At 38.8% G+C, this 13,176-nt stretch overlaps 1 protein-coding gene across 2 annotated transcripts in view; it reads left to right on the top strand.

The window, feature by feature from the left end:
* cpm (carboxypeptidase M) overlaps positions 1-13,176 on the top strand; it is a 50,114-nt gene that overhangs the window by 31,307 nt on the left and 5,631 nt on the right. For both annotated transcript variants that reach the window (XM_048157388.1, XM_048157389.1), the window contains exons 5-7: positions 8,086-8,270; positions 8,598-8,768; positions 10,762-10,914. In XM_048157388.1, the coding sequence (XP_048013345.1) occupies positions 8,086-8,270; positions 8,598-8,768; positions 10,762-10,914 (509 nt within the window). The remainder of the gene's footprint in view (positions 1-8,085; positions 8,271-8,597; positions 8,769-10,761; positions 10,915-13,176) is intronic.

The raw sequence follows: 13,176 nt of genomic DNA, 5'->3' as shown, positions 1-13,176 counted from the left end.
ATGCTAATCATATTACCTTCGGATACTTATGTGTCCGACGTTGTAAAGAGCGATACCGTTGTGCAGCGTTTACCTCAGTATTTGACCGAGTGGATCTTGTCCGAGCTTGTAGGAGTGAGTGGAGGCGGGGCTAATTATCATATTCATAGATCTGTGTGGCAAGGGTGTAGAGTTACATTCAAGCTTTTTTAAGGCATTAAGAATTGTTTTTTTTTTTTTTTTTTTTTTTTTTTCACAGTAAAAAACGTTTAAATGTGTAATTTTGGTGATCAAAGATGAGTTTTAAGGGATAAAATTATTGACTACAGGGGGACTTTAAGAACACACTTCTTAAAATATAAATGCAGTTTCTGTTTATAAAATGGCTATGATATTGGCATTGATCTAAAGCCAATGAAATAGTTAATCAAATATTTAAAATGTTTTCATCTATACTGTCAAAAATATAACAACTTTGTACCTTATCTCCTGCTAAAGTAGTAGAATATCGCAATACATTTAAAATCGCAATAATATTGTATCATGACATCTATATGACGTGCTGTACATATAAAATAAAGAGTTAGTTTACCCAAAAATTAAAATTCTGTCATTTACTTAACCTCAAATTGTTCCAAACCTGTATGGAAGATTTTGTAAAATCTATTTATCCTCAGATTTTCAGCAGACCTCTTGGGTCTGCGGGATGGTCACAGTACACACAGTTCAAACTGAGTTTTCATTATTTCATTAAGGCGATTCATCTGCAATAATGAACGCGATATTGCGTAGCTTGTCAGTGATCTACGGCTCTGTCTATTAAATGCTGCTCCATTTGAAAGCAGGTGATGGCAATTTAGCGGTAATCAGGGAACCGGCTTTACTGACGAAATGCGCGTGACAATCTCATGCGATATATCGCCCAGCCCTATTATACATTATAGCTGCGTTTTATATAAGGTAGACACTGAAGCAGCTCCCTAGGTTTTGAAACAGAGGCCGTGCGAGACAACTTCAACCATATGTCTAGCTCAGTAAGTCCCAAAACTTTGGAGACACACCAGACCTCATCTAATACCGTAGAAGCCACATCCTTGAATACAAACCATCCTGCTCCTGCAGTCTGAGACCACATAAGCGCTCCTGCTCAGATGGGGCGCAATTGGAAACAGATCTGATCTGGATTTGATGATATGGTGGTTAAACTCAGAGAGAAAGAGATTGAGCAAGAGCGAAAGCGAGAGTGCACGCTACAACAGCAACCATGCAGCTGTGCACATTGACGACGATGACGATGATTGTATTTTTATGCAGTGCGGTTCGCTCTTATTGCCGTGGCTTTTGCTATGAGCTTCCTGTGAGGTTTGGCACCAGTCTCAACCAACTGAAACAAACACAACCCTGTCAGCCGCTGCCACCGTGTCTTATTTCAATCCAACCGAAGAAAAATTGGTTGGATTTAGCAATATGGCGGGTGAATGATGCATGTTATGATGTAATGATGAACTACTTTTATCATTAAGATTCTGATTAAGATTCTTGCCACTGTCTTCTTCGGTTTATTTAGTTGGGGACACTTAATTTCCGGCAGTATTATTGATTTGACTGCATTGGCACTGTTGGATGAAAGCTGAACTGAGCTGGATAGCATCACTGTTTTCTCCAGAGCTGCTTTACAGCTGAATTGAATTCATTTCATGATTGATGAACTCTTCACTGAACTGAATCAACACTGATCTGACTTGAGCTGAATAATGACAATATTGTCTTTTTTAGAGCTGCTTTACAGCAGAATTGAAGGCTGTTTGTACCATCGATCATTATTTTCCCGTTTATCAACCAGACATGTAAAGACACTTTGAAACTATCTGTTTTGTATAAAGTGTTTTATAAAACTTAACAATTACATAAATTATGTGCAATAGTAACTGAGGAAGAACCACAACTTATTATTCAGTAACTTTGTCGGTAGTCATGCCATGAAAAGTTGTTGCATTGTAGTAACCTAGATATCATACTGTACATACATTTAAATCATTCTCCTTATATAAGATGTTGTGCCTTATGTAAGACATTTTCCTACCCTGTCATACCACCACTTCATGTATTTCTCGTAAACCCATAGCTTAGATTTGTGTATGTGGCAAGTCTGCTAAGAAAAATATATAAACCACGGAAAACGTTTATACATTTCACAGGAAACAATAACTCAACACTTGTAAGTTAAGACTTAAAAATACACAAGCTGATCATTGAAAAATAGAAAATTGAGTTTAAGGCCTGAATGGTACTATATGCAAGTACATGAAAACTTGAGTTTGTGTATAATCTAGTTCATGACACAATATAAATACATGATGGATTATCAGTGTTGAAAGACATTAGCAAAGCTGAATTTTCATTAGTGAAAATTGCAATCCTTCAATAATAATTGTAAAATACTGATTTAGTACTCAAATAGCATTTCTTATCAATGTTGAAAACAGTTAAAGAACAGTATATATGGAACAACCTATAAAGCTTTAATCGGTTGTCAATTCTAAGCCCTAATAAAGAACCACTATTTTCAAATTTGAATGGCTTGAGTTAAAGACACTCCCATCTGCTCCAATCCCCTTTTAAGTTAAGAAACTAGTCGATTAAATCAAATCATCCTTGGGATATAATACAGTATAGTACTTGTTAAATAAAAAGTATGGACCTCCAATACTTAATATAAAGTAGACAGACCTGTAAGTATTGTTCTATAATGCAGAGCAGAGTAAAACACCAGTACCGGGGACAAAGAATGACACAATCACAAGAAGTGCTGTTCACTCAAAGTCAAAGTTTATTGAGCTCTCCGTAATTTATATAGCAAAAGTGTAGGACGTTAAGCCAACTTAAAACAAGGAAAGCTAAATTCATGTATGGCTCTAATAGGAAATAACAAGATACTGCTTAAAGGTGTACGTGACTACAACAGATTAAAAACAGTTAAGAGATCAAGGAGAAACAAAGCAAAACATATTCTTCCTGACACTTATATAATCTCAGTTATAAGTTTGTGAGAAAATGTGATATTAGTACTTTTCAGATAGGAATTGCAGACTATAATATCATGTGGCCACCCGTAAGATTCAGAGGAAATGTCATTCTCAAAGGACTAATTGACAGGAAATGGATGTTCTGATAAATTCATTTGGGAAATGGTCTGTTTTCAAAACACCATGTACTGTGACTATATTTGGAAGCCAATGAAATCTGCTCTGTTGCCATTTTTATTTCCGATTTTAAGAAAAGACAACTCTTGAGGTTTTAGACGTTTAAGGCGAATTGACTCAATCAAACGGTCCGCAGATGTTTTGGCCTGGCATTCGTAGTTTTCTCTGCGGAACGATCAACACGCACATGACTGGTCAGTTTGTCATTGAAGCAAATGTATGTCATCTGAGGTTTCATTGAAAGTACTATAATTTGATGCCGAAAGCACAGCTGGACTGCAGGAATTTTCCCTTAGGCCGTGGAAAGTGGCCACTACATCTTGATTCCATATATCCATCTTCTATATCTCTCACACACCATAAACATAGAGGGTATTTTCCTTGTAAGGGCAACGTGCAATAATTTCTGCCTCATTTTAACGTACAGAGCTAATTATAAGTAAGCCATTCCCAGGTCGACTTCCTGAGTAATGCAAACACTGTGGCTCTTTCAAAACATTTGCTTGAGCGGTTCGACATGTCAACCTCTGGCTCTGAACAATGGCAATTAGGGGTGGGGTGGAAGGAGGATTTGGGAAATCGAGCTATGTTTTGAATCAAATACAAGATTACTAATCAGTGAATCCTGCGTGCTATGTCCTGCAATCTATTTTAAATTCTAGAACGTAAACCTGTGAGTATTGTTCCAGTGTAGACATTTCAAACCTCATCATGCTATATATACACACACACACAGTTGAGCTCAAAAGTTTACATACCCCTTACATACCCATTATTTGCTTTTTTTGCTACATTTCTCTAAATACATTAAATATATTTTCACTTCTGAATGTACACGTTGAAAATATGAACAGTCCCCAGCACCCATTCTGCTAAACATCTACTTTTGTGTTCCATTGATAGTTTGGAACAACATGAGAGTGAATAAACAATGACAACACTTTTGGTAAATTATTCCTTTAAGGATCGGTGAAACACACCAGAAATATTTCCATTCTACACTGATCACTCAACAGCCACAAAGCACAACATAAACACTATTTAATGCTCTTCACTCAGAGATTAATGGCTCTCACACATCCTGACGCCCTGTGAAAACCCTGATACTCCTCCAAATTAAACTGACAGACCTAGAGTGCAGGCTGACAAAGATTTTATGGCTGTGTGCATGCATAGGGATCTAACTGTGTGGCAATGTGTGTGTGTAAAATTGTAAGTCATCTTGAAAACACCATGACACAAGCTGTCATTACATATAAACAGTGTTTTAAATTAAAGTAAACCGCACTGCACGCTGATCCTTCATGCTGATTTATAGAGTGATAAGGGAGGTACCCTTATTATTCTAGATATCACAGATGGGGCAATGTGTCTTAGTCTGACCCAGGATCAGCTACCCTACCAAAATCATATCCTGAGCTTATATAAGAGAAATGGCAAACATTGGTCTGATCACAAATGCAGAAAGCATCAGACAAGATGAAGGCCTTCAAACGATCTGTTCTGCCCCATCAAACTAACAGCTCAGCACTAATGGAAACCTCAAGAGCTCTTTTAGACAAATAGTTTATAGAGCTGAAAGCGGTTAATCAACCATTTTCATGACAAAATGTGGTTTGCGCCACATAGATCAGTTTAAGTGTCTGGCGTGATTAAGATTCTGGGGTTTTAAGAGAGAAATCAGGTGTCTGGATGAGGCCGGCAATCAGTGAAAGAAAACAACCCAAGTCCAAACTGAGCCAGACACACAAGAGAATCTGAGTGGATTTATGAGGTGCTTAATCAGTTTTCAAAAAGCTTTCAAACAAGTTGAAGAGCTCCAATATTTGTGAGAGAACCTGGCATAAACAAGCTCATCTCTGCCATTAAACTGCAACAGCAATTGAGGTTGAGAGTGCAGGCCAACTTTTAGAGACTTTTTTAAAAATTATTATTATTGTATTGTGAAAGCAGGAAAAAACAGCTCTGTGTTCAAACGCCAGCAAAACGTGGCACACACACATCCTGTTTATTGCGTCTGGGTTGATTTCATAGGCATTCAACGTTGACCACCCAGGAAGGCTTGATCACTGAACCTCAACCTTTGTACAAAACCCAACCAAAACAATTAAACCTGTTTGCTTGTTTTTCCCCATTGTCATTGGCTTTCCTACTTTCACAATACCTTGTGTAACATGCAATTTGAGTCATTCTCTTTCATATATATATATATATATATATATATATATATATATATATGAAAATTGCATGTTATTTTTTTTTTTTTATTTAGTACTGTCCTGAATAAAGTATTTCACATAACAGATATTTACATAAAGTCCACAAGAAAAAAAAAAAAAAAAAAAAAAAAAAAAGCTAATTTATAAAAATCACCCAGTTTAAATACCCTTGGTTCTTAATACTGTGTGTGGTTACCTAGATGATTTACAACTGGTTGTTTGTTTTGTGATGGTTGTTCATGAGTCACTTGTTTGTTCTCCAAGTCCTGCAAATTCTTTGATTTTCCAGCATCTTTTGCATATTTGAACCCTTTCCAGCAGTGACCATATGATTTTGAGATCTATCTTTTCACACTGAGAACAACTGAGGGACTCAAACACAACTATTAAAAAAGGTTCAAAGGAAACACGAAGCATTAAGAGCCAGGGGGTGAAAACGTTTTGTCAGGGGTGACCAGGCATTACATTATGAGCACTGACAGGTGAAGTGAATAACACTGATTATCTCTTCATCACCACACCTGTTAGTGTGTGGGATATATTAGGCAGCAAGTGAATGGTTTGTCCTCAAAGTTGATGTGTTAGAAGTAGGAAAAATGGGCAAGCGTAAAGATTTGAACGAGTTTGACAAGGGCCAAATTGTGATGGCTACACGATTGGGTCAGAACATCTCCAAAACTGCAGCTCTTGTGGGGTGTTCCCAGTCTGCAGTGGTCAGTATCTATCAAAAGGAAGGAACAGTGGTGAACCGGCGACAGGGTCATGGGCGGCCAAGGCTCAGTGATGCATGTGGGGAGTGAAGGCTGGCCCATGTGGTCCGATCCAACAGGCGAGCCACTGTAGTTTAAATTGCTCAAGAAGTTAATGCTGGTTCTGATAGAAAGGTGTCAGAATACACAGTGCATCGCGGTTTGTTGCGTATGGGGCTGCATAGCCGCAGACCAGTCAGGGTGCCCATGCTGACTCCTGTCCACTGCCAAAAGTGCCAAAAGTGGGCATGTGAGCATCAGAAATGGACCACGGAGCAATGGAAGAAGGTGGCTTGGTCTAATGAATCACATTTTCTATTACATCACGTGGATGGCCAGGTGCATGTGCGTCACTTACCTGAGGAACACATGGCACCAGGATGCACTATGGGATGAAGGCAAGCCGGCGGAGGCAGTGTGATGCTTTGGGCAATGTTCTGCTGGGAAACCTTGGGTCCTGCCATCCATGTGGATGTTACTTTGACATGTACCACCTACCTAAGCATTGTTGCAGACCATGTACCGTTTCATTGCATTGTTGCAAAGGTACCGTTGGTACCGTATTCCCTGGTGGCTGTGGCCTCTTTCAGCAGGATAATGGTTCAAAAATGGAGCAAAAATGGTTCAGGAATGGTTTGAGGAGCACAACAATGAGTTTGAGGTGCTGACTTCCCCTCCAAATTCCCCAGATCTCAATCCAATCGAGCATCTGTGGGATGTGCTGAACAAACACGTCCGATCCATGGAGGCCCCACCTTGCAACTTACAGGACTTAAAGGATCTGCTGCTAACATCTTGGTGCCAGATACCACAGCACACCTTCAGGGGTCTAGTGGGGTCAGGGCTGGTTTGGCAGCAAAAGGGAGACCAACACAATATTAGGTATATATATATAATATTTTTATAGTTGTATGTAATAATTTGGTGCCGGCATCCAGACATGCTGCTTTAGCTCTGCTGCATTTGTTGACTGAGTGTGGCTGTTTTAAAGGACTTCAAAGCATTGCAACTGTAAGCAGATAGGAATCCCTGAGGGAAGCACTTCTGTATGGCGTAGAGCCGGCGCTCCATGTTCGGGATTAAGAAGGATCGCTCCACCCGATGGTGTCACGGCAAACACACTAATCCACCCACACAAATTTAGACCTGCCAGTGCGAACTAATGTGAAGAGCTGTCACTGGCCTGTTAGTTTGCTAGTTAGGCATTTGATGTTTTCATCCTTGAAGATTTTGGTGTCAGCACAGATGCAGGCTGCAGATGACACAGTCAGGTCTGCTATTCAATATGTCCACAAAAGAATCAGGGTATTTGTTGCGAATGTGTAAAAGATACATGTAACAGGGTGTTGATAGTTGAGTCGACGTTGCTAAAAAATGTTTTAGGGAGGTATTTATCATTGAATGATGAACAGATGAAAGCTGAATTCCAAAAACAAGCCTGTTTAATAGGAAAGTGCTTGTGAAAAGTGAAATTATGACTGTTTTTGTGTACTAATCATTAGTAGACTTGTTCCAAACTTTTGTAATATTTTACTGTACGCTAAAAGAAAACCCTTTTTGACAGTAATGCAATTGACAATTGTTCAACAATTTATTAAATGTTTTTGCTAATTTGATAAGGCCTCTAATCAATGTATGACCGTAGTCCACTTAGATTTCTTTGGTACATATTACCATTTAATAAATTTGTGCATAATGACTGGTTTTCCTCCCAAATCAGCAGTGAAAATGTCAGAACATGTTAAATATCCTTCTATTGAGCAGTTTAGGTCGTTTGAAATGGCTTGTTAGGTTTTTGCTGAACATGCGGAGGAGGTCTATGATCTAAGCTGTACTTTTGCATCCTTTTTTCTCAATGCCACATTTCACTTGAATGACAGAAAAGCACATTTATACGCTATAGTTTCCTTGAGTAACTAGTTCTCCCTCCCCCAGGTATAATAAGAACGGTGTGGACTTGAATCGAAATTTCCCAGATGCATTTGAAAGTAACGAGGAGGAAAGGGAGAAAGAAGTCAGGGCAGTGATGGACTGGCTGAAGACCGAAACTTTCGTCCTGTCGGCCAATCTCCACGGAGGTGCGGTGGTGGCCAGCTACCCCTACGACAACAGCAACAGAGGTCGGTTGCTTAATTAACCCTTTTCAGTGGCTTCCCCCAGTTTTTAAAGGATAAGGAATTATGTTAATTGACAAATACATTGTCCACTCTTAAAAGCTACAGGAAACTAATAGGTAATGCAATGGTAATATGCAATTTCAGAGCAGAGTGGTGCTATTTGTTTTATTTTTGAAATTATTCTAAAAAATGAATCACATAATCATTGTCTGTGGTAACGTGACTTTATAGACCGTTATACAGCTTAATGTTGTAAAGCAGTGTCAGATTATGTTAACTCAAGTTACTTGTAATGCATTACCCCCAACACTGGCATTCAATGTCATTCAGGAAGCGAGCTGCAAGGAGGCAAGAGCATCTCCCCCGACGACGACGTGTTTTTCCACTTGGCGAGAACCTACTCCTACAGCCACACCGAAATGCACAATGGAGACAGCTGTACCGACTTAACAGACTTTGTCGATGGCATCACTAACGGATACCACTGGTATCCTCTATCAGGTAAAAGTGTTCAAAGCAGCATTTTAGTTATTGTTCATGACATTGTGTCAGCAAATAACATGGATGATATACAACCCGAATTCTGGAAAAGTTGGGACGTTTTTTAAATTTGAATAAAATGAAAACTAAAAGACTAAAATGATTTGATTTATTCACAATAGAACATAGATAACATAAGTGTTTGTATCAACTAATTGAGCTCATTTCAAATTTGATGCCTGCTACAAGTCTCAGAAAAGTTAGCAGGGGGGCAACAAACGGCTGAAAAAGCAAGAAATTTTGAAAAGATTCAGCTGGGAGAACATCTAGCAACTAATTAAGTTAATTGATATCAGGTCTGTAACATGATTAGATATAATGTCTTAAGAGAGGCAGAGTCTCACAGAAGTAAAGATGGGCATAGGCTCTCCAATCTGTGAAAGAGTGTGTAAAAAGATTGTGGAAAACAATGTTCCTCAACGTCAAATTGCAAAGGCTTTTCAAATCTCATCATCTACAGTGCATAACATCAAAAGATTCAGAGAAACTGGAGAAATCTCTGTGCGTAAGGGTCAAGGCTGAAGACCTTTATTGGATGCCCGTGGTCTTCGGGCCCTCAGACGACACTGCATCACTCATCTGCATGATTGTGTCAATGACATTACTAAATGGGCCCAGGAATACTTCCAGAAACCACTGTCGGTAAACACAATCTGCCGTGCCATCTGCAGATGCCAACTAAAGCTCTATCATGGAAAAAGGAAGCCATATGTGAACATGGTCCAGAAGCGCCATCGTGCCAAGACTCATTTAAAATGGACTGTTTTTAAAGTGGAAACATGTTGTATGATAAGTAGACTCCAAATTTGACAATCTTGTTGGAAATCACAGATGCTGTGACCTCCGGGCTAAGGAGGAGGGAGACCTTCCAGCGTGTTATCAGCGTTCAGTTCAAAAGCCAGCATCTCTGATGGTATGGGGGTGCATAAGTGCTAGGGATGTGGGATCATGCGTTCCAAATACAGTATTCGGGCACACCCCTAATATACGGTATACCATATACCGTATGGCATACGGTATGGGCAGCTTGCATGTTTTGGAAGGCACTGTGAATGTTGAAAGGTATATAAAGGTTTCCAGACGACATTTATTTCAGGGAAGGCCTACAACAGCTTGGCTTTGTCGTAGAAGAGTCCGGGTGGCCTGCCTACAGTCCAGATCTTTCACCTATAGAGAACATTTGGCGCATCATTAAACGAAAAATACCTCAAAGACGACCACAAACTCTTCAGCAGCTGGAAACCTCTATCAGGCAAGAATGGGACCAAATTCCAACACTAAAACTCCAGAAACTCATTACCTCGATGCCCAGACGTCTTCACACTGTTTTGAAAAGAAGAGGAGATGATACACCATGGTAAACATGCCCCCTTCAAAACTATTTTGAGACCTGTAGCAGGCATCAAATTTGAAATGAGCTCATTTTGTGCATAAAATTGTAAATTTTCTCCATTTAAACATTTATCTATGTTCAATTGTGAATAACATGTGATTTGAAAGTCTTTTAGTTTTCATTTTATTCAAATTTAAAAAACGTCCCACCTTTTCAGAAATTCGGGTTGCATTTCCATTTGATAATTTTATTTTACACATTTTTATAAAAATAAAATGGACAGTTTGTACTCTTATCAGAACATATCAGTTATCTCAAAATGGCAAAATAATTGCTGTAGCTCAGTGCTTCTTAAACCTGTCCAGGATAAACCCCACTACTGCACATTTTGGATGTCTGATTCAACTACTTCAACTCATTAGTAGACTTGAATTGGGAGGGAGACGTACAAAATATGCAGTGGTGATGGGGGTGTACTTATATAACAATTTAGTGTAACAATTAATGCGCAATGCAATCCATTAGATCACATGGTGTTTAGCAGTTTATGTGGCACAAACGCTGGAAGTAATATCCTGCTGTTTGTACTAGTTGTACTAGTTGAATGTGTCGTTCTTTTAGGGGGAATGCAAGACTACAACTATGTGTGGGCACAGTGTTTAGAGCTCACACTGGAAATCTCTTGCTGCAAGTTTCCTCCAGAGAAACAGCTTCCTGGCCTATGGGAGGCCAACAGACCTGCACTACTGGCTTACATGCAGCAAGTACACCTAGGTATGTACAGCATAGACACATTTGCCCACATAAAGGTGCTTAATGCAGAGTTTTCCAAAATCAATAGACTCACATAGGCACATATACTGAAATATTCCATCAATCATTACCTCTCCATCATTACTTATGATACACTAGAAGTGGGTGGCAATGGCAATTTATTTATATAGCACAATTAAATACAACCTACATTGTCCAATGTGCTTTACAAAAACACAGAAAAACACAAAGTAAAAAAATAAAAAAAGCAATAAAACACATACACAGAGAATTGAACAAAAATACCATAAAATAGACCAATGCTTCAGCATTATAATATAACAAAAAAGGGGTGCTTCAACATGTATTATATGCTTTGTCAAACAAATATGTTTTTACCTTTTAAAAACGGATAAAGATGAAGCCAGTCTAATCGAAATGGGGAAATCATTCCAGAGTCTAGGGCCATGTGGTGGTGTTTGTGTTTAGACACACGGCCAATCGGCCATGTGCCTATAATTTCTTATTTTCTTGTTTCGCTGTGCTCGGGACGTTTCTGGGCTGTAGCCTTTGGACAGCTGACTTTATCGTCTGTGTCTGAAGCTCCGCTAAGTTGTCCTGTATCGACACAAAATACAATTTGCTAATGTTGCTATTGCCTATCTGTAATTTAACAGATTACTAGGCATTGCAAGTATGTTTTATTATTAACACACAACTGTTTATTAGCAAGCTAGACCTGCTAAACGCAATAGCCAGTCATGTAATTAATAGTGTAACTGTTTTTTCATATACACAATACTGTTTATGCACGATAAACACAATATTTGATAGAAAAAAAAATCTAAATAGCTCATCTTCCAGCTAGTGTTGTCAAAAGTACCAACCGCGATACTAAGTCGGTACTAAAATTTTAAAAATGTGACGCTTTGAGCACTGTTGTGCGGATTCGTTAACACCTCTGATTGGCCATTGTGTTCAAGCGGTCATCAGATGTGTCTGTGATGGGCTACAATGATCAACGCTTCAAAAACATGCAAGTAGACATCAATGACGCTCTCCGAGCGCTTGCACAGATACACACGGAAGAGTTTGAAATGCTTTCAAACGCTCCTGTTCCCGCTTTCAAATTCAAACACTTCTGTGTGCTTTCAGACGCTCCCATCATTGTAGCCAATCAGACATATCTGATGAGTGCGTCAACACAAAGGCCAATCAGAGGTGTTTACAAATCCACTCAACAGCGCTAAAAGTCTCATATTTTTAAATTTTCAGTACCGACTTGGTATCATGGCGACTGATATCATGTCATGCTCTTCTGAAGAGATTTAATGTTGTTTACAACTGAAAATTAATTTTTTATACCGAGCTGATATTTAGGCAAAAAGCTATACATGATAAACACTAATGTTGCTATTGTCTATCTGTAATTTGACAGATTACTAGGCATTGCATGTACGTTTTTGTGATAAAACAATTGTTTTATTGCAAAAACACAATTGCAAGCTAGACTGGCTAAATGCAATAGCCAGTCGTGTAATTAATAGTGTAACTGAAATATGTGAGCAGTGATTATTAAATCACTAAATCACAATAGAACAAACAAACCACGCAGCTTTGTGTTGATCAACACTGTGAATTTGAACAATCAAAATCTATGCCCTCGTGTGAAACTCCCAATTGCATGGATTCTTGTTGAAAGAAGTGGATTTCTCTGAGTAACAGTAGATGTGACAACACCTTTAACCCTTTTATTAAGTCAAGAAAGTAGGTGATTTCAGGTTTTAGCAGTGAAACGTCCCACCCAGACGCAAGTGGCCACTAAATAAACAAACAAGCTAAGCAGGCATTACAGAAAAAAAAAAGCTGTTTTGTCAACCCATATAATTGCAGCCAACAAATGAGCTAAATTTCATGTGGTATCATTAACGCTAAATATATACAGTTACAGTTGCAATGAAATTACACACACAGCACCATCTTAACCTTTAGTGATGTGATAGTCCCACAGCTGAGTCACATAGACAAAGCCACCATCCACACCCATATCATTGACACAACTGTCCCTGTAACCCAACCACAAGCAAAACATCTTGACATACGCAACCACACCTCTTAAACAACTTCTGTAATACCTCACTATAATGTTTACTGTTATTTGCATTTGTCTGCTTGGAAAGCTTGGAAGATGGTGCTTTGCACCTTTAAAAGCCCCTCGTACATACACAGACACCGACCTGCAACTGCAGTGTTTACATGTTATTCCATAACTGCATTTCACCC

Source organism: Megalobrama amblycephala, linkage group LG14 (assembly GCF_018812025.1).
Source record: "Megalobrama amblycephala isolate DHTTF-2021 linkage group LG14, ASM1881202v1, whole genome shotgun sequence".
In the NCBI taxonomy this organism is placed as follows: Eukaryota; Metazoa; Chordata; class Actinopteri; order Cypriniformes; family Xenocyprididae; genus Megalobrama; species Megalobrama amblycephala.
Note: the sequence above shows the minus strand (reverse complement) of the source record. Positions and strands in the feature narration are given on the sequence as shown.